The sequence below is a fragment of the Thrips palmi genome, unplaced genomic scaffold (assembly GCF_012932325.1).
Source record: "Thrips palmi isolate BJ-2018 unplaced genomic scaffold, TpBJ-2018v1 HiC_scaffold_18, whole genome shotgun sequence".
NCBI classification, from domain to species: Eukaryota; Metazoa; Arthropoda; class Insecta; order Thysanoptera; family Thripidae; genus Thrips; species Thrips palmi.
The window spans coordinates 10,131,176-10,158,266 of NW_023144627.1; the positions used below are offsets into that span (position 1 = coordinate 10,131,176).

Consider the following 27,091-nt stretch of genomic DNA (forward strand, 5'->3'; position numbering starts at 1 on the left):
TTTGCATACTAGGTAGGCCCCCGGGCCCCTTCCCCGACGCCCCCCCCCTTTTTCCATTTGACAGACCTCGCCAACTCTCAAGGCGCGTTTGTCTCCGGGTCTCGTCCAATCTCATTTGTTTCTCCCGCTTCCTGTCAATGGACCGCTGGCTGCCAGCCCTGGCTGCCTGCCTCGGCTGTGCCTCGGCTGCCCGAGCAGTCCGTCCAGCTCATTGGCAAGTCAATGTCGAGAGCTTCGATGCTTCGATCACTAAAAACAACATAATGCACGCGTCCAAAGAATGACAAAAAAATTGAAACAGAAGACACGGTTGTGTTCCTGCTCTTCTTGTTTCGGCGCCTCTCTCTCTCTCTTTTTCCCCCTCTCTCCTCCCCCTTTTGTAGCGACGAGGTGATAGAGATGAAGAAAGATGATTGCAATGGAAAAAATTATGCGCATTTCTAATTCATCTTTTTTTAATTCGTTCCTTGATAAATCGCACTTTGAGCAGAGGGACCTGGCGTCGACAAAAATCATGTAACACAAATAAAAGTAACAAAAACAAATGTGAAACAAAGAACAAAAACAAATGTGAAACAAAGAACAAAAACAATTGAAATGAACGCCACGTCCAACTTTCACTTAACAATATCGGGACTGTTGAATATAGTTACTGATTTATTATCGCTTAGACCTTTAATTAGTTTTCTTTAGCTATAAGTGTGAAATGAACGTATTGCTTACTCTTACGTAATGGACATAAAGCAGGTATTTAACAAATTTGCAAAATATAACATTACTTTACACAGTACTTTGTACACGTCTTATCAGAAGAAATAATAGTAACACACGCCATGACATTAATAAAACAACGCTCCGGAATGGTTTTAAAATAAGACGCTTCTAGCATTTTTGATACATCCATATTTCAGTACGACGTAGCACAACATACCATTGACAAATATTTACAGCTCGTATTTACAATATTTACAGAGATAATTGATTTGAATTAACACAGGATTGGCGCTCTCGCCGCGACCAACATGGCGAGCTGGATATGTCAACTCAATTCGATATGTGGTCCGATCCCTTCACGACGATCTGCTTGCCCGATGCGACTCTCAGAGATGCACTGTTAAAAATAAATTGGAACATCCCTAAAATCCGAAGCTCCTTGCAGAAGCTTCGAGTTTCAAAACGATTTTTGTACTATACCTGCTGGGAACTCATTCAAAACAGAAACATAGAAACCTCTGCGGAATTTTCCGAAGATCGGAGTCAATTATTTTTTAAACGAATTCTCCGAGAATTTCCAGGATTATTTTTAACAGTGGGCAAGTGTGTCACACGAACGCTCTACGGCCCGGCTCGGACGCAGACTAGAAAAGAAATGAAGTGACGGTAAGCAGGGCAACCAGGACCAGAGTTCCCTTTGGCACGGCCTGTGCCTCTGCCACGATCACTTCAGCCTCCATCCGTATAATCAGTCGATTTGCCACCGAGGTGGCGATTCTACGGTACAAAAGCCTCTCTTTGGTTCAAGTACTACAAGAAATGGCCAACTTTCAACAAATTTCGCACATGGAAAGAAAAACCTAATAATCAGGATGCGTAAGGAAAATGTTTCACCTTTCATGTTAAAAGAGGACGGGAATACATCAAGAATAAGTACTGTTACTTTTTTTGTTTTTCACGGCGAGTTTTTTTGAGAATATTGTCGGCGTGGCCACCCCTTGCACCTGCACGGAACTCTCCACAACATTCGTCCATCCCTCTCCCTCTCTCGACTGGCCTATAAGGTGGCGGGGCGTGGCGGCGCACTCAGCTTAAGTGCAGCAGTTTGTTCTACACGACAAACGCGGCGCGCGAAAGCGGAAAACAACAACAAAAGAAATATGGCGGTCAAAAACAAGAGCAAGGAGTCTCACTCCTTTTCATCACAATTTGACAGGAAGGATAGCCCGCTGACTGTCCGCTGGATCAATGCAGTGACGAGCGACGACAGCGCCCTCCGCGGCGACAGTTGGAAATGGCGATTCTCTGATAAACGCTGATGGCGGTAAGAGGCCTTCCCCCGCCCAAGCTCGCCCAGGGGACGCACTTCTTGAGGCGGGAATCAGGAAACAAAAAGGTTTAAATGATTGAGCAGGGGAATGCCTCGTGCACTCCAGAAACGAAAATCTGTCCAACTTTGGATTGACGGAATGTGAGCTGGAGTGTGCACTGTACACAAGTCGAAGGAGGCGTCCCCTGCAGCGTCGCCGCGCCGGGCCCTGCTGTTCAGTCTGGGCCATCAGTCACAAAATATTCCAATAAATATCACATCGCCCGGCGGAAGTATCCATCTCACTCACACGACTCTGTTCGACGGCCACTGCTTTTGGCTGTCTCTCTCACACACACCTCACACACGCGCACGCTCTCCGCTCGGCAGAGATAGCGCGCGCCGAGCGTTTCCCGCACTTGATATACGTCCAGTAAAGTCCGCAGCCCAGGACGCCGTCGAGGCCGCCGTCGAGGCCGCCGTCGAGGCCGCCGTCGAGGCCGCCGTCGAGGCCGCCGTCGAGGCCGCCGTCGAGGCCGCCGTCGAGGCCGCCGTCGAGGCCGCCGTCGAGGCCGCCGTCGAGGCCGCCGTCGAGGCCGCCGTCGAGGCCGCCGTCGAGGGCCGTCAGGCCGCCGTCGAGGCCGCCGTCGAGGCCGCCGTCGAGGCCGCCGTCGAGGCCGCCGTCGAGGCCGCCGTCGAGGCCGCCGTCGAGAACACCGTTGAGGCACTGGTCGAGGAGAGTTAACCGCCTCGTCACCGGACGAGGAACAGCAGCAGCACCAGCAGGAAGTCGAACACCACCTCGAGCAGGGTGCTGCGGCGCTGGTCCGAGCCCGCCGCCGCGGACCGCGCTCCCGACCGCTGGCTCGCCCCGGACCGGATGGCGTTGTCCAGGTCCTTCTCCGACGAACGCATCATGTTGTTCTCCAGCGGCGCTGCAACACAGAAAGGGGCGTTTGAAAGCGCTAACAGGCCAAAGAAACATTTGAGAAAAAAAAATCGTGTTGAATACAGAAAAAACAAAACAAATAAAGTTGAAATTCCCAAAGAATTTGTAAGGAAAAAAATTGCCTCTGGAGTTCGGAAAATTAGAAAACTTCTGTTTTCGAAAAAGTATCCCGACAGGAGCAGTAGAAAAGAATATTCTTTTAAAAACAAGAAGCAGCCGGAAATTTCTCAATAACCTACGGAACGCATTTTCGAGGTTTTGCAATTTATTTTAAAGACCGGATACATCGGGATACACAGTCCAAACTCTGGCCCCTAGGCTGGAGGTCTGCGATGGTTTTCCAGGTTTCGCCGGCAGTTTTCCAAGCAGAGCAAGACGACCGCAATAAAAGCCGCGCGAAACACTCGGCAAGAAACAAAAAGCCGATTGGATCGCAAATAACGCCGCGAGAAAGCAAGCAACCGGGAAGTTGGCGATGAAAAAATAAAATTTCATTAGGTCGCAAATACTGACATTGGGAATTGAAAAAAAAAGAGGCCCGGGAAAACGGCGCTCGCGTGGACTAACTGTACAACTGTGCCGGAAATGTACACTGCGATACTCACGCGTCGACCGGAGAGGCGGCCAGTTGTTGCTGCCCGGAGTCGTCCGCGGCCGCAGCGTCGCTGTGCGACACACAATTCAACGTCAATACCTCCGGACGCGCACTGCGAGGCGGGAAACGGCGAGAAACTCAAGAGGGAGCACTTACTCGTGGTCGTGGGCCGCGGGGTGGTGGTAGTCGTCGTCGTGGTGGTGGTCGTCGTGGTCGTGGTCGTGGTAGGAGGCAGCGTCGACACTTTCAGCTCTGCAACAAGAAAAAACGCAAACAAAGGCCAGAATTATTATAATTGTCCTGCAGACAGAAAAAAAGGAGAGAGAGAGAGAGAGAGAGAGAGAGAGAGAGAGAGAGAGAGAGAGAGAGAGAATTAACGCAAAAAGGAGGGCTGGAGGCGACCGGGCCTGCCCTTGCCCGGGCCGCGCAGACAGCGACGGGGGCAGTGGAGTGCAGTCGCTTGGAAAAGGTGATGGAAAATGGATGAAATGGAGCTCGACGCTTCGCTGCGCTGGGCATGGCACGGCACGACACGGCATAGCATTGCATGGCGTGGCATGGCACTAGCAGGAATGCGCGCCCGAGCGGCCCCGGCGACGCCCGCCTCCAGTGCAGGGAAGGGTAGGGTGGCCTCGCGTCCTGGTTCCAGGACTCTAGGGTGGCCAACCCACGGGCGCCTCCAGTGCAGGGAAGGGTAGGGTGGCCTCGCGTCCTGGTTCCAGGACTCTAGGTGGCAACACGGGCGCCTCCAGGCAGGGAAGGGTAGGGTGCCTCGCGTCTGGTCCAGGCTCTGGCTGGCCACACGGGCGCCTCCAGTGCAGGGAAGGGTAGGGTGGCCTCGCGTCCTGGTTCCAGGACTCTAGGGTGGCCAACCCACGGGCGCCGTAGCCACGGGGAACCACAGCAGGGTCCCCAGGGATAATTTAATGAGCTAATAGTCGTGGCCCGGCGGGGCTGTAATGCCATACTTGTCATCTCTGCCTCTACACACTCCGAGAGGTAGTCCGCCGGCAGACTGATTCCGAGAGTCGCTTTCGTCGCTCTGTCTCCCTCGCACTCACAGGGCATCCCGCATAGGTGCGAGAGAGACAGAGCGACGACTCTCGGAGTCAGTCCGCAGCGCCCGCAAGCGCCGCGCGGCCTTCGGTACCGCCCCGGGAGCACTGCAGGCGAGCGGGAACGGGAGCGAGGCGAAGGGACTGATTCACTTTGGCAGGCAAGCAACGCAGAATGAGAAGCATGTCAACTCGTTCCACGGAGAGCCTCAAACAACAACAACAGCGCGCAACCGCCTGCTGAATGGGGGCGGCTCGGCTCCCTGTCTCGCCGGATTCCGCACTCCTTGGTTTATTCTTCGAGCCTCGCAGCCGGCTGTCGTCGCTCTGTCTCTCTCGCACCCCTTGCGGCACGGCCCGTGAGGGCGAGAGAGACAGAGCGACGGAGCGCTGTTCTCGGAATGGGCCTGGCTGCCCCGGAGCGTGCGGCCGGGCCGGCCGGGTGGGCGGGGACCGACAGCAGACTGAGAGTCGTTTTCGTCGCTCCGTCTCTCTCGCACTCACAGGGCGTCCCGCGTAGGTGCGAGAGAGACAGAGCGACGGAAACGACTCTCGGAATGAGGCTGAAGACCGCGCAGCGCCCGCAGTCACAATTAGCGAGGATTCCAATGGGAGGGTCGATCAGGCCGGCCGCAAACCGCGCACCATGCACTTCAGTCCGATTCCATGAAAAGGTTAGGTGCGTCCGACCATACCAACTGCAAATACTTGCTGCAAGCTTTGTCGCGTGCCGCCCGCGCGCCTGACCGCTCGCTACAGTCGGACGCACCTAACATCCACCGTTTCCACGTCGCGCCGGGCTTGGAGGTGACTGCTTTACGGAGCCATTAGCGTTGGAGAGAGAGAGAGAGAGAGAGAGAGAGGGAGAGAGAGAGAGAGAGAGAGAGAGAGAGAAGAGAGAGAGAGAGAGAGAGAGAGAGAGAGAGAGAGAGAGAGAGAGAGAGAGAGAGAGAGAGAGAGAGAGAGAGAGAGAGAGAGAGAGAGAGAGAGCGCCTCGCGGCCGCGGCTGTCTCGTGGTAAAGAAGTGGCCTGCTTGTAGTCGCGTGGGCGGGGCCGCGGCTGTAAGAGTGCCTGGCCGGCGGGGCGGGGCGGGGCGGGGCGTGGTGGGGCGGGGCGTGGCGGGGTGCGCCCCGAAGGGTCGCCGGGGACCGCGCGCGGGGCCCAGCGGCCCAGCCTCGCCCTGCTTGGGGCAGCACAGCGATGTTGATTATATTTACCAGGCGATGCATTATACATCAAGTTAGGGCGGCTAACAGCATGCAGCGGGGCCGTGCGGGGCCGTGCGGGCCGCGGGGACCCGGGCCGTGCCGCGTGGAGGCGATGGAGGCCATGGGGGCCACACGTCAGACTTACGCTGGCCGCGCACGGCCAGTGGCACGGCCACACCACTGTAGACTCATTCCGAGAGTCGTTTTCGTCGCTCTGTCTCTCTCGCACTCATGGGGCGTCCGGTAGAGGTGCGAGAGAGACAGAGCGACGAAATCGACTCTCTGAACCAACCAACTGGTGGAGATCGCCTGGCGGGTAGGCAACCCGTTTCCAGCGCTGCACCGCGGGTCGGCCGACCCTGCCGTTGGCAGGCGCCAGGCTGCCCTCGCTCTGTCTCTCTCGCACCCACACGGCGCATGCCATGAGTGCGAGAGAGACGCAACACACGGCATACAGGACATGAGCCCCGTCCCGTTTGAGCCCCGATGGTCTGAGCCCCGACCTGAGCCCCAACTTGAGCCCCATTTGAGCCCCGACTTGAGCCCCGACCAAAGCCCCAATATCCAGAGCCCGGATTGAGCCCCGACCTGAGCCCCGTTTGAGCCCCACTTGAGCCCCACGCCAAAAAACTTCCATTTTTGAACTTTTTTAGTGAAGATATTGCAACTTTTTGGCGCGGGGCTCAAATGGGGCTCAAACGGGGCTCAGGTCGGGGCTCAAAACGGGCTCAGGTTGGGGCTCTGGCCATCGGGGCTCAGTCGGGGCTCAAGTCGGGGCTCGAGTCGGGCTCGGCCGGGGCTCTGCCGGGGCTCAAGTCATCGGGGCTCGATCGGGACGGGGCTCATGTCGACCCTGCCTTATTTTCGGCCTCGGGGCTCTAACGGGGCTCAAACCGGGCTCAAATGGGGCTCAAACGGGGCTCAGGTCGGGGCTCAATCCGGGCTCTGGATATTGGGGCTTGGGTCGGGGCTCAAGTTGGGGCTCAACCCGGGCTCAGGCTGGGGCTCAAGCCCGGGCTCAGAACAACGGGGCTCAAACGGGACGGGGCTCATGTCCTGTATGCCCAACACACTCCGGGTTGCGCGGGTCGCCATCCGGCCATCGGGCCACGGCCATGCGAGCTCGATATGCCGGCCAGAGACATACCGGTCGGGGCGATGCCGGCCCCGGAATGCAACCCACCACGGGGTGGCACCACCGTGGCACTGACTTGGTCGCGCACTTTCTGACGTTCTCTCCACTGGATTATGACGAGAAAAAGGACTGGTGCGGTGTGCGTTTTGTCGGACCGCGTGCTGGCTTGCCGTAGAGACCGGTGCACTAAGAACCACGGTAGAGGTTGAACCAGGGGCTGGATGCTGAACCTAATTGCAGTGTAGGATTTTGTTGTGGACACACATGGCGATAATTCCCGAGGGCAAAAGAGTCTACAGTCACAGCGCGAAACTTTCCCCCGTTTTCAACCTATTCCGTCGAACCCTGACTCCTTTCCAAACAGAGCGGTTTCTTTCTTTTCCCTTTACAGTGTGGGCATCGCTCCAGCTCTGGATGCGGGCCCTATGCCGCTCGCGGCCACCGGCACCGCCGGCCACCGCCGGGAGGACCGAGGACACACACTTTATGAAAAATTGCGCATCGCATATAGCAGTCAACCCGGCCGCCGCCGCCACCGCCACCCACCCCGCCGGGCAGTCTCTGCCCATATTCCTTCCCGTGTATGTATGTGTGTGTGTGTGTGTGTGTGTGTGTGTGTGCATTGCATACTATCGGCATCCTGTACCGCGAGCCCCGCGTGGACGTGGCGCCTCGGCCATCCATCAAGCTATAAGGTCTCGATCGCGTCGCGTCAGCGTTCTTCCCTCTCCGCGGCCGGCAGACCGATTCCGAGAGTCGTTTTCGTCGCTCTGTCTCTCTCGCACTCATGGGGCGACCCGTGTAGCTGCGAGAGAGACAGAGCGGCGAAAACGACTCTCGGGATCGGTCTGCGGCTCGGGGGCATCCTCCACCTCTTTCTCCTCGTACTCGGCGACGACGACGGCGACGTCCGAGGCGGTGGCGCGGCGTGGGGGAACGGATAGCGCACCGCGGGCAGCACAAGGTCCGCGAGAAGCAGGACTCCAGACTACAAAGGCGGCTGTGGCAGCACACGGACTCTCTCTCTCTCTCTCTCTCTCTCTCTCTCTCTCTCTCTCTCTCTCTCTCTCTCTCTCTCTCTCTCTCACCTATCTATACGGGACGCCCCATGAGTGCGAGAGAGACAGGGGGACGAAAACGACTCTCGAACTCGGCCTGCTGCGCTGTCCGCGAGCACGCCGCCGACGCGAAGAAGGCGACGCTCTGGGCCGCCGCCTCCACCGCCGCCGAGGAGAGCTCCCCTCTTTTCTGCACTAGAGAGACTATGAAATTTGGTAAGCCACGTAATCACAGCCTTGTTTGTGCTGCCCCCTCCCCCGGCAGCAGATGAAAGGAAATTGTAAAGAAAATGGAGCCGACTTGCCGAGGCCGACACGCGCGTGGAATACGCAGTGCGCGTGATTGCAAAAAGACCGTCTTAGTTTCGGGCCGAGGTTTTACCACGCCTACGACTAATTCATGAAAAGCGGAAACAACAACAACAACAAAATAATGGTGTAGCGTGACTTTCAGCAGGGCAGGGCGGCTCCGGCTGGCTGAGGCCTGCTACGCCGCAGAACAAGAGTTGCATCACAATCCGGTCGGGCTCTACACGATCACGCAGCGGCTGCGTTCGAGACACGGGCATTTCCCCCCAAGCGCGCGCGCACACACACGCACGCACACACTAACACACACACAACACACACACACACACACACACACACACTCACACACACACCGGCGGCTATTCAGTGATCAATCACACAGGAACGTGTGCTTTCTTCCCCCGACTGCATGAACCCGATACAGTGTGCTCTCCCCACATACACGCTTACTCAAACGTACACTGTGAAATTTTTTTTTTGCACCAATTATTGGCGATTTCCATGCGAGTGAATAATAAGCAGTGACGCGTGAACCGCGCGCCGTCGTCTCCGATTAAGTCTAATGAATGGGTTGGGCGAGAATTTTGGCGGGAATGTTTCCGACGAACGCCGGACACACAATGATTATCCGATGATTGGTTCCGTTTAGTCCATCTCGGCCAATCACGCCGATCGAGGCGGTTCGGGCGGTGCGGCACGGTCCGGTGGCGGCGGCCGAAAGTTGCGCCGAGGTATTGTGTTTCCCACCGATGGAAATTGGCAACCGAATAAAGCGTGAAAAAAAGGGAGGGGGAAAAAAAGGTGCCGGCTGTGAGATGGATGGTTTGGGGGCGAGGATTTGTGAGGAACAAAAGGCGAGGCGAGAAAAAAAAGGGAGGAATAAAAAAAAACAATGGACCCAACAGTGACTGCGAAAAGAACACACTCGAGCGGCGAAATCAAGAGACGGGCACGCTTGTTTTCGCACGTAGGAGCAACAGTGCGGTCCGTGCATTTGCATACAGGTGAAGAGGCAGCTAGCAACAGACCACTTATTTATTTCTGATAATTTAACACAAGAAACGTTTTACGTTTTATCAATTAATTTGTTAGTACCCACCACAAAAGGTATCAGTACCCACCACAAAAGGTATCAGTACCCACCTCAAAAGGTATCAGAACCCACCACAAAAGGTATCAGTGCCCACCACAAAAGGTATCAGTACAATTTTGTAGGCTGCTTTGAAACTTCGGTGCACACATAATTGCACAGTTGTATTATCATGCGCAAACGTCATTTTCGTACAAATTGGTACGCAAATTTCACACGAATCAGTGCGATTTTGTACAAAATTTTCTACAAATTTGCACGCAGAAGTTCTAAAAATGTGTCAGATTGAGCGGTCGCCTGGACGACGCCTGCGATGGAGCGGGTAGGCAACAAGCTTGCCTCGCGTGCAGGGACTTGCCTACCCACCATTACCATTACCATTAAGGGCTAGACCGTAGGGGTCCGCTGGGTCCGCAAGGGGAAATCGATTGCCGAAGTTAGGATGCCGCCTGCACCATCAGCGCTCGGACCTTGCGGCCTTGCGGTGTGGTGGCGCCGGGGACACCGCTCCGCACCGCTCCGGCATCGGGGCACAGTGGGCCAGAAGACCGGTGGCGGAGGCGGCAAAAATTCGAGACGCGTTTGGAGCTCTAGAGTCGCTAAACGGGACTCGAACCGAACGTGTGACCCCACCAATGGATTCCTCGTCCGGAGAGTAATCCATTGGTGGGCTCACACGTTCGGTTCGAGACCCATTTAGCGACTCTGGAGCTCAAAACGCGTCTAGAATTGTGACCGGCTCCACCGGTCTTCTGGCCCACTGTGCGGGGCAGGAGGAGAAACCGTTTTATTAGTGGAGTGGCAGGGGCGCAGGGGCGGCCCGGGGTCTGGCCTGGGGGAGCCGGACCGGCCGAGCCAGGACGTCGACGAGGACGCCGTGCCCACACTGCGCGTCCGCCTTAACCTGATGCACCGCCGGGGATGTGGCGGCCGCCGGGTCTTTTTCAAAGCTTTATCCTCTCTCTCTCTCTCTCTCTCTCTCTCTCTCTCTCTCTCTCTCTCTCTCCCATCCTCACAGGCTCCTAATTCCAACCCCCTCTTCTTTCCCAATTGGTTCCCCGTGACACAAAAGACGCCTCTTTCTGCCGTGACACACACACACACACACCACACACACACACACCACACACACACACACCTCCATCATTTGCCGCTGAGTAAGCGAAGCTAGACAATACCCAAAGCCCTTTTGCGAGTGTAAGCCCCGGGCTGCACACACACACCCATTGCTACCCTTAGGCCGGCCGGGCCCACCGACCGGTGTGGCCCATCGAAGCGGAAAACAGACAGTGTCAGTCAGAGTCTGTATCAGCCGTGACCACACACACACACCACACACACACACACACACACACACACGCACGCACACACACACGCACACACACACACGGGCAGTGCACTCGGAACGGAAAGGCAATTCTACGCTGGCTGCCCTTTCAGATTCAGACGCTTTGGCGCCGCAAATCTGTTCCCGCCAAACGACGCCAGCCAACGCGACGATAAGTAGAACACGGATAATTCCAGCCATCGCACAGTGGGCCAGAAGATCGGTGGAGGCGATCAGAATCCCCGACGCGTTTTGAACTCTTGAGTAGCTAAACGGGTCACGAACCGAACGTGTGACCCCACCAATGGACCCCACCACGCAGGTTCACTCTAAATGTTGTACAGTGAAGATTCTTCATATTATGGTGAAAATGTTCCATATTATGGTGCAGCTGCCTCCGTAACATGCCATTCAGAATTCACTGTAACTTATAGATATTTTGACGAATTTCGTTTGTATTATGGAGAAAATCTCCACCATAATATGTTGGTGCAGCCTTTCACCATGAGACATTTGCAGTGAGGCTGCACGTCCCGTCTTGAAAAGCGGCGACGCGGCAAGACGGCGAGGTGTATACAACGTTGTCGGGGTGGCGGGTCGTTTCCGGCAGAGTCAGTCAGCACACTACTATTACCACTGCGGGCGCGACTTTCGACTTCGCAGCTTCGCACCGCGCCCCCCGGTCAGCGGGAAAAAGTCGAACCAACTCAGCACGCCAACAACAACAACAACAACAACAACAACAACAACAACAACCAAAGGGCGGTTACGACCGTCGTCGCACGGCCACGGCAGCGCGCCGTGCGAATGGACAGGTGTAAATGTGGAACACGCTTTCACCACTGCAACACGCGAGGCGGTGCCGATTTTTCTCCTTTTTTTTTACACCGTTATTTCGACGGAAACTCCGCTTTTTGAATCAACTAACCCGCACGCAGCCAGCCAGCGGGAAAATTAACAGTGTTAAGAGAGGGATACCTGCTACACACCACCCTCACAAGCACACACACACATACAGACAAACACACCTACACACACACACACACATACACACACACACAAACGCACCGAGGGATGCGTACACGCTGAGAATTCACGCACGCACACACACACTGAAGCACCTTCACACGCACGGCCTCCTGGACACGGAAAACACACACTGGCTGGGCCATTAATTTCTGCGGAAGGGACACAAATGCTGCAAAGCCCGTGTCTCCAGGAGTGGCCGCGGCTCGCTGCGTCGCTGCGTGCGGCCGGGAGGCGGGGCCCATATTTTTAGCGGTTGAAATGGAATTCTTAGCAAGGCGAGTGTGTGTGGACGCGAAGAAAGGGACACGAGAGAGAGAGAGAGAGAGAAGAGAGAGAGAGAGAGAGAGAGAGAGAGAGAGAGAGAGAGAGAGAGAGAGAGAGAGAGAGAGAGAGAGAGAGAGAGAGAGGAGAGAGAGAGAGAGAGAGAGAGAGAGAAGAGAGAGGAGGAGAGAGAGAGAGAGAAGAGAGAGAGAGAGAGAGAGAGAGAGAGAGAGATGAGTAGCAGCCACCTGCGCGTGACAGGGTGGCCAACCCAAGGCAAACAAACGTCCCGCCCTGGGCTGCGCCGCTGCGGTCCTGTAGGCAGTGTAGGCACCGGTCTGGAGCCTCCAGCCCGGGCGTGCCAGCAGCCCTTGAGGCTCCATAAAGGCCCCACGGACTGGACAACCCAGTGTGGATGCACGCAGACCGCTGCACACGGTGACGATGGGTCTTCTGAAAGGCTTCAGACTCAACAACCTCAACCTGTGTCTACAGTATTTATAATGCTTCCACCTGGAGACAATTCCCAAAGCGGAACTACGACCCTTCCTTGTCATTATTTTGCCAGTCGCCTTAAGAAAGGCCTTGACAAACTAGGCCGCTGCGACTCAACCACACGCGTCTCCGCTTTGACTCGCTCTAGTCTGCTCATTAATGCCGGACGCTCGACGATTCGAGGCAAGCGAGAACCGAGATCTGCGTGGGCCGCCACGCAATGCTCTGTACACCTTTGTTGTGACTCTATGGCGAAGTAGTAAATGATATATGCCTCACTTGAAATGACGACAATGTATCACAAATTGATGACACTCTCATCACAAATTGATGACATTTTCATTCGAATTGGTTGACCATTTCATCCCAATCGGTGACCGTTTCATCATAAAATGATGAAAACTTCATTAAAATTGATGAAAATTTCACTAAAACTTTGTGAAGTATCGTCAGAAGTTGATAAAAATTTCATATAAAATTAATGAAAATTTCGTCAAAAATTAACGAAAATTTCATCACTCAAAATAATTGAAATTTCACCAGAAATTGGTGACAATTTCATCACAAATTGATAACATTTTCAGCTCCTACACTGATTGAAGCGCACATATCTGTTTAGTGGTATCCCTAGCGCAAATCAGGCTTCACACAGTCTTCAAATGACAACCAAAATTTTGGCAGCGTGGTGGCGCGCTGAGCGGCAGCAGCCCGTCTTTGCTGGCAAAGAAGCTTACATAGGCTTCGCAGTGTAGCGAGCCGAAACCCGTTCCGGAGTCGCCTCTTCGTCGCCGGCGCTGCCTTAGCGTTGCCTTGACGTTGCCGGCTCGTCGCAGGCAATCAGGCACCTGCAGCCCAGTGTCTCTTCCGTAAACAGAACCAAAAATCAGCGACAGTCAGCGAAGCCTCGGCACATCCTGGAAGGATGCAGTGTCACCCGGTCCGACGGGGCGGCGGCCCGAGCGGCCTGCAGCAAACACCCTCCCTCCGGGATGAGAACCTCTAGCGACGCGTTGTCGCTCTCTCTCGCACTCACGAAAGCGCCCCGGCGTCTCGCAGGGGCGTGTGGAGAGAGAGAGAGAGAGAGAGAGAGAGAGAGAGAGAGAGAGAGAGAGAGAGAGAGAGAGAGAGAGCACGGTTCAGCATCGCTCCACAGGTTTAGTTTGGGATCGTGATTGGACGAGCGGGCTGCAGGATCGCCGAGAGGGAAGCAAACTGACGCACTATTTGTCGTCCCGATCGCTTCCGGGCTTCCGACTTATGCGCGCCGGCAGTGTAGGCACAAAAAAGAAGAGAGAGAGAGAGAGAGAGAGAGAGAGAGAGAGAGAAGGGGGAAAGAGAAAAGAAACATCCGCAATTTTATTCCTTTCGGATGAAGGTCCACCAGCGCCGCGAGCAGAAAGACCCGCAGCAGTTCTTTCAGGCGATTCGGACCCTTTCGCCCCCCTTCCCACTGCACGGTACACTACACACACTACACACACACACACACACACACACACACACACACACACACACACACACACACACACCTGCAGCGTCATGCCACACGGCCGACCCTCACCTGCTCTCATCCCCAAAACAACTGGGTGCCGTAAAAGAGGAAGCGTTCGCATCTCGGTTCGTATCGCCTGCACTCAATTTTGGATGCTGCGTCTCGTTCTAACCTCTGGTCCAGTCCCTGTCTTCGTCTTTGGTCCAGCCCCTGATCCAACTACATAGACTGTGGTCCAGCCATCTACCCCCGGTTGAGCCTTCGGTCCAGCCTTTTCCCCAGCCTTTAATGCAGCCTTTGGTCCAGCCTTTAATGCAGCCTTTGGTCCAGCCTTTGGTCCAGCCTTTGGCCCAGCCTTTAGTGCAGCCTTTGCTCCAGTCTTTGGTCCAGCCTTTGGTCTAGCCTTTGGTTCAGTCTTCGGTCCAACCGGGGCGAGCCTTTGGTCCAGCCTTTGTCCAGCCTTCCCAGGTCTAAAAATCTCGTAAGATCATACGGGATTTGAAAATTCGTTAAGGGATTCCCGTACTGCTATACGAGATCCCGAGCCATACAGGATCCTGAGAGGTGGACGGGATCCCGTGAGGACACACGGGCTCCTTTAACGAATTTTCAAAATCTCGTATGCTGGGACAGGATCCTGTACGCCAGGACGGGATCTCGTATGCCGGAAAGGAATCCTTTGCCCACTAAAAGGATCCTGTAAAGTGCAGATAAAGACGTTAAAATACAAGTTCTTCTGCGGATAGAATCAAAAGATTGAATCATCTGGGAGGATGGAACCGAGATCTATCCAAATCTGCAGTCAAAATTTGGATAACTCCAGCGGTTCTCGAGATAGCAGAAAAAAGTTGTTAGATTTCAATAAAATTCAAATGGCACTGGTGAATTTTAGCGAATATACCCCATACAAAATTTGAGCTTAAAATGTTAAAAACTTTCCGAGTTACAGCATACCTTATTTTGAAATCCCGTGCGTACTTCCCGGGATCTCGGCAACATAACGACGGGTTCGAGGAATATAACGCTAACTCGGAGCGCATCTGGACACTGCGCTATCTCGCTCTGTAGCACTATAGTGCACTATCTCGAGTCGCCATTTCGGGCGCCTACTTTGACATGCGATATTTACGGAACTATTGAGAGTAAAAGGTTCAAACTTGTTTCTAGCACTGATGCCAACCCATATTTCCATAAAAACACGTCGTTGCGTCCTTACAGGCGTTATTCTCTTAAACATGAGGCTTCAAAATCGCGAGGTGGAGCTGGGTGTCGAGATAGCGTAGTGTAGTGCAGCAGTCCGAGATAGCGCAGTGTCCGGATGCGCTCCGAGTTAGCGTTATATTCCTCGAACCCGTCGATAAGGGATCCCGCAAGTCCATCACGGGATCCCGTGTGGCTCGTCCCGGATCTCGGCAGCGTGCGGGATCCCGTACGACCCTCTCGGGATCCCGGCTACCAAAGGGATCCCGTATGACCCTCTCGGGATCTTGTGTGACCCTTACCGGATCCCGTAAGGTCTTAAGGGATCCTGTGCGACCCTCCCGGGATCTCGAGTGTTCTTACGGGATCCCGCAAAACCATACGAGATCTCGTAAAACTAGACGGGATCCTGCAAAATGATACAGGATTCCGTAAACCACACAAGATTTTTAGACCTGGGTTTGGTCCAGCCTTCGGTCCAGCCTTTGCTCCAGCCTTTGGTCTAATCTTTGGTCCAGCCTTTGGTCCAATCTTTGGTCTAGCCTTTGGTTCAGTCTTTGGTCCAGCCGGGGCGAGCCTTCGGCCCAGCCTCCGGTCCGGCCGTGGGCCCACCGCGCCACCCCACGCACGCGCTAAAGTTGTTGATCTACACAGCGAGTTGGCCGGCCGCACCGTAAGCTGGCCGTGTTTATCTGGCCTCGTCAAGCCCACCGTGGGCTGCCAGGCCCACCAGCCCCGCCAGGCCCGTCAGCCTCGCCAGGGCAGCAGGATTTAGTGGGCGGGCCAGGTAGGAAAAGATGGAGTCCAGTCCAGCCGGTCATAGCACAGACATTACGCCCGGTGTTCTTCACTCTGTCTCTCTCGCGCCTTCACGGCACGTTCCACGTGGGAGAGGGACAGAGTGAGCGTTTGCGGTTGTGGACCTGAAGAGCAGCAGGCTGCTCAGTGCGCCAGAAGACGCCGCAGGCGGCTAAAACTCCAGACGCGTTTTGAGCTCCAGGGTCGCTAAATGGGAGTCGAACCAAACGTGTGATCCCACAAATCGATTCCTCGTTCGAAGAGCAATCCATTGGTAGGGTCACAGACACACGTTCAGTTCGAGTCCTGTTCAGCGACTCTGTAGCTCAAAACGCGTCCTGACTTTTGGCCGCCTCCACCGGTCTTCTGGCCTGGCCCACTGTGCACCGCCGGATTGGACACGTTTTATTCATCGATTTAACGAACACCTCTCGGCAGCCAGCGCTCGGCCGGAATCTGGAGATCGGCGCCGACACTGCGAGAGTGCGACGGAGATGAGGGGGATACACAGTCTGTTGCGTTACGGCCGAACGAGTTTACGATGGGAGCAACAGTTCCAGAGGCCGTTGTGCCTCGGCGGAGATGGCGAGGCCGGCGGGCCGAGGAGGCCTGGCCGCGCCCGGCCGGCCAATGGTCCGAGATGGCGCGCCCTCTAATGCGCGCACAAGGGACCGCGGGGGGCCGTCCCTTTCTGCAGGCCGAGGAGGCCGAAACTTGCCTCGCACTTCAATATCCCTTTATTTTTGTTGTTTTTTAGCAGATGATACCTTCACACTTGAAACATACTTAAAACTACTATACACAAATGAAGGTGTCAGCGTGCTTTTACTCTCGAGTCCAGAAACCAAGCGCGTATCCTAACAATATAATAGGGGCTGGCGGCCGGGGCGGGCTGGTGCGTGTGGCTGGCTGGCAGGCTGGCTGGCTGGCAATGAGGCGCAGCCTGCGCGGAATTCGACAATCCCTCCGCGGTACAGCGCCAGCGGCACCGGGCGTCAACAATGGCACCTCCTCCTCACATTGACAATCCCTCCCCGCCTGCCACGGCGCGGAGTATCGCGCAACAATGCCTCCCGATTCGGCCCGGCCTGGGGCGCTCGCTGGGGCTCGGCGGCGTGCGGTGCAAGCCACAGCTCGGCACGGCTAGTACCAACACCGGCCAGCTCACTCGGGTCTGTGTATTTTGTTTCATACACAATTTTAAATACTATCTTTGGAATGATCCCGCGTACTACCCCGTATAAGAAAACCAAACGAGTATCATCTGCTTTCATTAACGTTCGTTGAATGAGATTTTTTTTTTTCGACAAAACTGCAGGGAAACCCCTCTGGAAAATCCGAAAATCCACAGTGACGCACACGGTAGAAACGGTACCTGGTTTTCCCAGGAGCCATATGGCGAAGACATAGGTGATTTCCAGGGGGTTCCTGGGGATACCAGGAACCGTTTTTACCGTGCATAGAGCGAAAGTGACGGAGGACGTGGTAATGGAGGCGCGGGACGACGGGCGGCCTGCCACCTCGTGCTGCCTCTCCCGCACCCACACTGCAAAGCCGACCCCTCTCTCTCGCGCCGTGGTGCGGCGTGCGGGCGCGAGAGAGGCAGGGCGACGGCGGCGCGGCGGCTCCGCGTTTACGACGACTCAAGTGTCTCAAACCGCGCCGCCAAACGGCCGTCCGCTTTGGAACGGCAGCCGAATCTTCCTGGGGGAGATGGGGAACGGGTTGGAGGGCCTTCTCCATTTCACGGCACCAGTCGCTCCGACATCCACCGCGTGCGTGCGTGTGTGTGTGTGTCAGAGAGAGAGAGAGAGAGAGAGAGCGAGAGAGAGAGGAGGAGGGAGAGGGAGAGAGAGAGAGAGAGAGAGAGAGAGAGAGAGAGAGAGAGAGAGAGACGGCCGTGTGTGAGCGTGCGCGCGTTTCGACTAGTTCGCCACCGCGGCGGTCCAATCCCCCTCCCCTCCACTCCACTGCGCGCGGCGCGCGACCCCAAATGAGTGGGAAAGGCCACACTCGGAAGCAGCCAACGCGCGGCGCGTTGGGGCGTAAAGGGGGCGGCGTCCGGAGCAGGGGGAGGGGGCAGGGGATGAGTGCCGACGCGGGATGTGGCTCGGTTGACTGCCGCCACCGTGCAGGGCCACAGCTTGAACGGAGCGAGCAGTCAGCACCAGGCACAGTAGAAGGGAGCGCGGGGGACGGCAAAAAGAACCGTCAGAAACTGTACGCGCAGGTGACATTACACGACATAAATAAAGATAATATAAAAGAGGTCATTCATTTCGCAGGAGGTGTTTTCGTCGCTCTGTCTCTCTCGCACCCGTACGGGACGCCCCAGGAGGAGTGCGAGAGAGACAGCGAGCGACGAAAGCGACTCTCGGGATCAGGCGGCCGAGGCCGGCCCGGTCCACTCCACTGTAATGCCATGCCCGTCTGCAAAGGCGGCTCCGCGGCTCCGCGGCTCCGCCCTTCAAAGAGGCTACTATATACTCACCGTATATCCGCACGTTGCTCTCGGCCGTTCCGAGGCTGTTCTTGGAGATGCACTTGTAGACGCCGTAGTCGTGCAGCGTCAGGTTGCGCACCGTCAGGTTCATGTGCACGTGGTAGCCTTCGCGCCGCTCGCTCACCGAGTGCTTCGGCCTGCCAAAAAAAAACAAAAAAAAACAGAACTTTGTTACACAGTGCGATAAAAATTGCGAAAAGTCGGAATAGTACAAAAAAAAGTACAACGAAAACTGTGCAAAATAAGTGCGTCGGGACTTGGTGAAAGTAAAACGCGAAATGAACAAAGTACAACGAAGCCTACACTGCACTCATCCGGTTTCATTATACTTCGTACAACGATTGTTGTACTTTGATAGTACCATAAATTCTTAATAAAAATTTGCCAGTTATTTTTGTAGATTTATGGGTTTTTTTTCTTCTAGAAGTGTACAGAGCTAAGACAGAGCAGCGTCGAGTTTTCTCGACTTTCAGGATAGTTTTCTTTCTAACATTCCACATAACGTTTTTGACTTTAAAAAAAGAAAACACTAAATTTTCTTTAAATTGACTCAAAATTTAAAAAGAAAACAAAAGAAACTTGAGCTTAAAAGCAACTTAAAAGATCTTTTTCAAAAAAAAAAATACTAAAGATTCGTTCCCCTAAAGAACCTATTAAAAAGAATGCCCGCCCAAAAAGTATTTCTGAGACATTTATTTTTACGAAGTGATTATTGACACGCGCCGTGCAAATAACGAGATTTTTTCTAAATCTTGTGCATACACATGACGATGACGTGGCGGACTCACCCGTTGAGCAGGATGGTGGACCGGTTGTTCTCCCAGTAGTTCATGGTGTTGGGGTAGGCCTCCACCTTGCACTCCAGCGTGACGTCGGTGCCGCCGGGCGCGCCCAGCAGCTGGCTAGGGGCGTGGATGGAGGGGGCGACTGCAAAGCATGCGAAGGAAGAGTCCATTAGTCAAAGCGTCAGTGGACTGTCCCCGGGAGTCGTTGCTGTCTCTCTTGCACCTAACGCTCCATGAGTTCGACAGAGACAGGGCGACAAAAACGACTCTCGGAATCGGTCTGCTGCGAAGCACTGCGTGCACTCGCAGTGTCGTCAAAGAGCAGTAACCAATACCGTTAGTGCGCTTTCGAGCTCTCCTCAACTACTTTGTCCAGCGCACAGTGGGCCGGAGGAGCGGTGGAGGCGACCAAAATTATTCTAAACGCGTTGTGAGCTCCAGAGTCGCTAAATGAAACTCGAACCGAACGTGTGACCCCACCTATGGATTGCTCTCCGAACGAGCAATCCATTGGTGGGGTCACACGCTCGGTTCGAGTCCTGTTTAGCGACTCTGGAGCTCAAAACTCGGCTGGAGGCTTGGCCGCCTGCGCCGGTCTTCTGGCGCTGCCTAGCGCCACGCCAAGATCGACCTGTGGGCAGCCCCCAGTCTCGCAACCGCCCTGGGCGCCGACTGCATCCCACTGCCCTCAAGGAAAACGATCGTGCGCGCGTGTGTGTGTGTGTGTATGTGTGTGAAAAGCCTATCATCCGCCAGTAATTACAGAGAGTCCCCTGGATGATCAAGACGGCCTTGATGAAGACCGGGCGGCCTGCGGCGAGGCCCGCGGCGGGGCCCTCGGCCGGTGCTGCCGGCGGACATGACACCAGCGCCACTCCACTCCGCCCCGGTCTGCCCTGGCCGTCCCCGCCCTGGCCGTGCTGCCCGAGAGCTGATCGCCTCGCCGTATAATTATATTTCAAAGTAGGCCAGGGGCGGAGCGGCGGAGCGGAGGGGAGATGAGTAATCCGTCCTTCGGCAAAGAGACCCCCGGACTGGTGCACCTCCTCCTCGGCGAGACACAGTGGGCCAGAAGACCGGTGCAGGCGGCCAAAACTCTCGACGCGTTTTGAGCCCCAGAGTCGCTAAATGGGACTAGAACTGAGCGTGTAACCCCACCAATGGATTGCTCTCCGAACGAGGAATCCATTGGTGGGGTCACACGTTCGGTTCGAGTCCGGTTTAGATACTCTGGAGCTCAAAACGCCGCCGGAGTTGTGGCCGCCTTCACCGGTGTTCTGGCCCACTGTGCGAGGGCCTCGGTGAGGGGGACCGCCTCGGCGGGCCGGAGATTCGACGCCTCGACGCGCACCTGCAGCCCGAGCCGCCCGGGCCGCCCAGATCGCAGCATCGCGGCGCCATCCTATCCAAAGTAAACGGAACCTTCAACACACGCCGCCGCCCGTTGCCGCCGTGATCCTGTGCAGCGCGTCTCGAGGTTGGCATCGATCGCGGTGAGAACGATTCTTGGTTTTCCCCGGAGCTCCCCAGAAATCGCCTTTATCTTTACCACAGGCTTCTTGGGAAAACCAGGGACCGTTTTCACCGCGATTGGCTCTTGACGTTGACTTAACATTCAAATTTCTATCTTTATTTAGCCGAAATAAATGGTCCTGGCCTCGCGACGGTTTTAAGTTGAAAAGCCAGCCCCGCACAGGTTTAACTTTTCCATCCCCACTTTTCATTCTCACGCTAAAGTGAATGCTTACACTGCACGCTGAGGCTGATCCTCTTGGAGACGGCCGGCGGCACTTCGTTGGAGGCGATGCACAGGTACGCGCCCATCTGCTGCCTCGTTATCCTGACCAGGGGCAGCGTGTCCGAGCTGAAGTTGTCCACTGTAACACAAGGAAAATGGACGCACATAAGCTTCACTCAGAAAACCCTCTGAATAGGCTTTGCAAACGAGAGTATAGCTTGTGATTACAAAGTGTTTTGACCGAGATTTTGAGCATACATAAGCTTACAAAGAAAACACTCCGTAATGTACGAACTATCTGTTGGAACAAACTGAAAGGTTCACGGTAAAAAAAAAGGTTCCTTGCTTTTCCAGAAACTGTCTGGAAATCACCTTTGACTTCACCATAGGGTTTTAGGAGCCGTTTTTGCCGTGTTCGTCACTCAAAATGCATCGTAAGCTCAAGAATTTAAACAACAACAACAAAAAAAATTTAGCATCTGCGGGTGTTGGACCCGCCCACGACCATACGGCGGCGTTTTGCCGTCACGTCGGGCCGACCGGACGCGGCCCTCGGCGGGCGCGGATCATATGCGGCTTGGACTGGCCCGGCCCGGCCGCGCGCCGAGTGTCAAGATGTGACACGCACAGCTGCGCCAGCGCCAGCCAGCGGGGGTGTCCCGGGGACGTCCCCACCACTTTCCTTTACCATAAGCACCCACTCGGTGCTCCGTCTCTGTCGGACGCATGGTGCGACCGGCGGGGCGCGTGGGTGCGAGAGAGACAGGCAGCCGCTGCGGGCGTCTTGCCGCCCCCGTGCCTGGCGGCCTGGTGGTCCCCGCGGCGGTCCGTGCGCGACACAGGCACCGCGAGGGGCGCCATGCTGCCTCACTGTTACTGTGTAATTAACTGACCCCTGCCGGGGCTGGCCGTTGCCTGGCCGTTGCACAGTGGGCCAGAAGACCGGTGGAGGCGGCCAAAACGCTAGACGCGTTTTGAGCTCCAGAGTCGCTAAACAGGGCTCGAACCGAACGTGTGACCCGGTGTGACCCCACCAATGGATTGCTCTTCGAACGAGGAATCCACTGGTGGGGTCACACGTTCGGTTCGAGTTCCATTCAGCGACTGTGGAGCTCAAAACGCGTCTAGAGTTTTGGCCGCCTCCACCGGTCTTCTGGCCCACCGTTCGTTGGTTCGCCGCGAGGCAGCCCGGCCCTCAGGTTTACCACACAATGTTCTTCAAAGTCGGGCCGGCGCGCCGGGAGACTCAATGGGGGAAAATTATGGCGCTGGCCACTTTCCTTAGCATCCAGCCGGCGCGCCAAGTACCGCAGGTTCAAAACCCCGGCCAACTTTTTTTCTTGTTGTTGTTGTTGCTGTGTCTAGGGCTCGAAACGTCTTTTCCGGCGGCAGGACCGAGCCCCAGCTTGTTAAGACGCTGATAGGCAGAGCGGGAAACACCGCGCGCACCCCTCCCGGGACGAGGCTAGACTAACTGGCACTCTATGACGTCATCACGGAGCACTGGGCAGAACAAGAAGAAGGAGGAGAAGGAGACGGAGCGCGGGCCGGCTGGGATGCACCGTTCGTTACTACCGTAATTACTGAAGCGTCATTTATATTGTCGGAAGGGGAGCCTCTTCTTTAATAAAGAAGGAAGTTAGGCCGGCGATCTGCCGCAGTAAGTCACGCCGTGATTCGCCGTGGCCAGCCTAGCCTCGCGAAGGGGCGCGGCCGGACCAGACTAGACGGTGGGCCAGTCGACAGAGTCGGGTGTTGGATCGGCCTCTCGAAACGGGTCTCAAGTCTCAGCCTTTTACTGACTTTATCGTCAGTAACCAGGTACTATTGTCTCTACAGCAATAATATGTAGTAATTTCTTCTGAGATACGCACAATTTACTGCTTAAAATTATTTCGGATTTTTTTGGGTCAAAAAGTACCTACAAATGTGTAATTGAAATTACAAAAGAGAAAAATACGCATTATTGTTGCACAAGGAGGTGCTACTCAATCGCGAGTCTGAGAGTGAAGAAGCCCCTGTCAGGAAGGCAACACGGACGCACGCCTGCGTAGCGTGTAGTCTACCCGCTGATTCACAGGCGCCGTAAGCTCGAAAAAAAGAGGCGTTACAAATGGAATAAAAAGTCTGAGTCTTTGTCTGAGCGGTTTTCCCAATAAATGAGAGAAAAGAGAACGGTAGATTATCGAATGGGCTTGCTACGGCGGAAAGGATTTCCTCCAGTGTTAGCACACGTACGTGTGTGAGTGTGTGAGAGTGCGGCCAGCAGAGCACACCGTGCATGTTTACACAGGCCCGGCCGCCATTGCCACCTGTTACAACCGTAGCACGAGGTACAATTTACGTGGGCAGTGTGGCGTGGCGTGCCGGAGTTTGCGTTGTGGTGCCGGCCTCGGTTGGCGTGTCGCGGCATGGATTGTCATGAGAAATGGCCCGGAGCAGCAGCAGTAGTAGTAGTAGCAGTAGTAATAGCAGCAGTAGTAGTAGCAGTAGTAATAGCAGCAGTAGTAGTAGCAGTAGTAATAGCAGCAGTAGTAGTAGCAGTAGTAATAGCAGCAGTAGTAGTAGCAGTAGTAGTAGAAGCCGCAATTGTAGCAGCAGCAGCAGTTGTAGCAGCAGCAGTGGCAGCAGCAGCATCAGAGAGTCGCTGCGAATTGAAACCCATTTTATTCACTGAGTACCGCCCGGCGTCAGGCGGGTGGCCAGTCGGACGGCCTGACGGGCAGACAGACGGACAGTCTTGTTATGGCTGGAGTGGCGCCCATCCGGCTCGGTGCGCTGCTGCGCGCTGCTGCTGGTCTTGGAGGCCACGAACTCGACCGAGCCCTGAATCGTCAAACATGAACTGCGGTGTAAAATGAGCCGAAAAGCTGCGGCGCAGTGCTGCTCTGCAGGAGCAGGGTTCGCGTTTAAGTCTCGGTCTGCTGGCCGGGCGAGTAAAAGTGACCCCGCGGACCGGGATCGAACCGCGGACCCTCGGAAGGGCGGCGAGTGCCGAGTCAGGGAGAAGCTCCCTCCCCAGCACGGCCGGGGTGGCTTCCTTGCACGTTTTCATTACCTTCCCCTCCTCATATGGCTAATTTGTTGGCTCCCTCGTCACCCCTGCCCGAGCGGCCCGCCCCCGCCGCCCCCGCCGCCCCTCATCGAGTCTTTTCCCGTTTTCTGCTCTGCCGCCGCGGGGCTGAGGGGCGGGGCTGTGGGGCGGCGGGGTGGGACCGCAGCGGCGGGTGCGGTTAGGCGCACGACTGCAGCTCAAAGAAAACCGGAACGGGAAGCCGAATTCCGCATTTCGTGGGTCGGGCTGCTCGGCAGTGGCGCGGATGCGGAGCCGTATCGTTTCACACATAAAACAAACCGCAGCTTCCTTTAAAAAAAGTGAAAAAAAAAGGCGTTTACTTTTAATTTATTGTGCACAACGTTCTGTTAACCTGCTGAAAACGCGGGGAGACCGGATGCTCCTCGTCAACTGGAATGGGCGTTCATTAACGGTGTAAGGCCCAGCAACTTGGCGGCGCGAGGCTCGGCCTCTGAATAGCGGCGAGGATCGCAAATTTATGAGAAACATAATTTTCTTGGGCAGCCGCGGGAGATTTGGCTTTTTTGTGCAGGAGCCCACCGCGATTCTCTCTGCTCCGTCTCTCTTGCACGCCGGCGGGTCGCACCGCGAGTGCGAGAGAGACAGCCTGAGTGCAGCCACGCACCGCGCCGCCCGCCCCCGCGGTTTACCACCACTGGGGAAATCGGTAGCACGCCAGCGAAGCCAGCGAAGCCAGCGAAGCCGGGAAAGAATTAGCGCTCCGGGAATGCACAACGCGTTGGCGGGTTTTTCTTTTTCTGGCGGGAAAACTGTGGCCAGGGAATTTCCTGCTGCGTTGGCGCCGATCAACACTCGAAACTATCCTCACGAGAAACTGTGTGTGTGTAAATTTTCAGTGTATCTTGGTCAGAACAAATGACCCAACCATATACATTCGCTGTTAGAATTAGTTTAGAAAATCATGGAAGTCGTCGATTAAGTGTCTTTCGAAGCTGCGTCGGGAATTTCAAGAGAAGCTTTGCTTTAAATCGTGGCCAACTTCGTACTTTGCCCCGGAAACACACAATGGATGACAACTAAAGGTAAAACTGGAGATTTCGGAATTTTCCAAAGATCTCAGTGAATTATTTTCAGCAAAAAATCATTTCCGAGCACTTCCAAAGTTCTTGTTAACAGTTAAGTAAGAGAGGCATGGCATGTTATTTATTGCTATGAACAACCAACTTCAATCGAAGGACAATGTGCAGTGACACATTCTCAAATTTCAAGTTCCGGTCGCTAAAAATAAGTTTCGAGGTCCGAACGCCTGTCGCCTGCCGGAATCGTGTCCGTTTCTCCGAGTGCACGACGGACGACGGCAGCGGAGATCAGAACGGGGAGAAAATAATACGCTGCCAGACGAAGACGAATAGGAACGAGGAGGGTCCGGAATGAAGAGCGTAATGATGAGAGAGAGGATCCCCGTCGCGAGGCTGTGGGGGGGAGAGAGAGAGAGAGAGAGAGAGAGAGAGAGAGAGAGAGAGAGAGAGAGAGAGAGAGAAGACGTAATTGAATTTTGATGGCTGCATTATTCCTGGCTGCACCGTGCCGACCGTCACATGCGTCAGTCCGAATCCCGTTAAACGGCTCGTGCCGCGAATTATACAAAAGAGAGAGCGAGGGAGAGAGAGGGAGAGAGAGAGAGAGAGAGAGAGAGAGAGAGAGCGCAGAGTGAAACGGCGACATTTCAAGCGGCGATTCCGGGCGCCAGTTTGCGTCCCGCTGTGACAGGGTCTTCTTTTTCTTTACAGCGCGGCCGCATGAAATGCAGCTAAGTGGTGTCACGGGCCGCGACGTAGGGTTGCCAGGGTTTTAGGGTTTTCGGCAGGGTGGTGTGTGGCACACTGTGCTCCACACTGTGGCGGCCTGGGGCCGACCAATCCCAGTTTACGGGCCACCAATTTCCCCGGGCAGCCCCACCACGCCCCTGGCGGGGCCGTGGGCAGTGCCATGGGCAGCGCGATGCGCTGAGTTCAGGCCAAAGGGTTCTCGTCAAAGGCCTGCCTCCCCGTCCGGCACGGGCCGGCGCGGCACAGCCCCTCGACCGACACTTATCGTCCGAATCCGAATAAGGTGTCGAGCCGACTTGCCGCCTTATTGCGGTTCGCTGGCCAGGCCGGCGCCGTCAAAGCACCCCGAGCACCCCGGGCTCATCAGGTTTGCGCTTCAGTCAGCGGGAACGCCCGGCCCGCCCCGCCGCGCCCCGAAGCGGGGCCGATTCCAAGAGGCCCTCAAGGTCGGACCGAGAAGGGGAGACCCCTCAGGGCGCACGACCTTGAACACAAGATTCAGATCGGCGGCAGTGCGGTCGTCGCACACACATATTGCGATTCGCATTACGGGGCGGACGCGTCATTGCGTCCCAATCAAGTGCACAGTGATTGATGAGGTGGAGGGAAAGAAGAAGAAGAAGAAGCAGAAGAAGAAGAAGAAGAAGAAGAAGAAGAAGAAGAAGAAGAAGAAGAAGAAGAGGATGGGTGAAGGGGAAAAGAAAGAGGAGGGAAGGAAGAATTCAATAAATGGGAAGAAAACGAAGGAGGGGATGAAGAACAAGGAAAATAAAAAGAAGAAAACTAAGGGGAGGACGGTGAAGAAGGATGAGAATACGTAGAAGAAGGGGAAGAAGACGAACATGAGAAAGGTAAAGAACAAGAACAAGAAGAACAAGAATTTTAAGACTGCAGCCGTCATTTGAATACGTAAACAGGTGCTTTCACTACCTTTACATTGTTCAGGAAAGAAAAGTGGCCCAAAAAATACCTAAGATGCAGAAAAGGGAGGGAATGCTTGTGCAAGTTGAAGAACGAGAATGATTGCAGCATTTTATGCGCCGGGTTTGTTTTCCGTCCGAGAGTCTGTTTGATTGGCGGCCGCTACCTGGCCGACCGGCCGGGCCAGTCTGGCGGCCGCACGGCAGCAATAGCACGGGCACACTCCAAGGGGAGCGGCCAAAGCGGGCCAAAGC

General features: G+C 55.3%; 1 protein-coding gene across 3 annotated transcripts in view; it reads right to left on the minus strand.

Annotated features, from left to right (window-relative positions):
- Positions 1-2,726: 2,726 nt before the first annotated feature.
- LOC117645033 (lachesin-like) overlaps positions 2,727-27,091 on the minus strand; it is an 88,576-nt gene continuing 64,211 nt past the window's right edge. For 2 of the 3 annotated variants that reach the window (XM_034384918.1, XM_034384915.1), the window contains 6 exons: positions 21,061-21,189; positions 19,316-19,454; positions 18,516-18,664; positions 3,724-3,819; positions 3,578-3,637; positions 2,727-2,958 (listed from right to left, as the gene is read on the minus strand). In XM_034384918.1, the coding sequence (XP_034240809.1) occupies positions 2,777-2,958; positions 3,578-3,637; positions 3,724-3,819; positions 18,516-18,664; positions 19,316-19,454; positions 21,061-21,189 (755 nt within the window). In that variant the 3' untranslated portion in view covers positions 2,727-2,776. The remainder of the gene's footprint in view (positions 2,959-3,577; positions 3,638-3,723; positions 3,820-18,515; positions 18,665-19,315; positions 19,455-21,060; positions 21,190-27,091) is intronic. The other variant, XM_034384917.1, reaches the window with a different exon arrangement.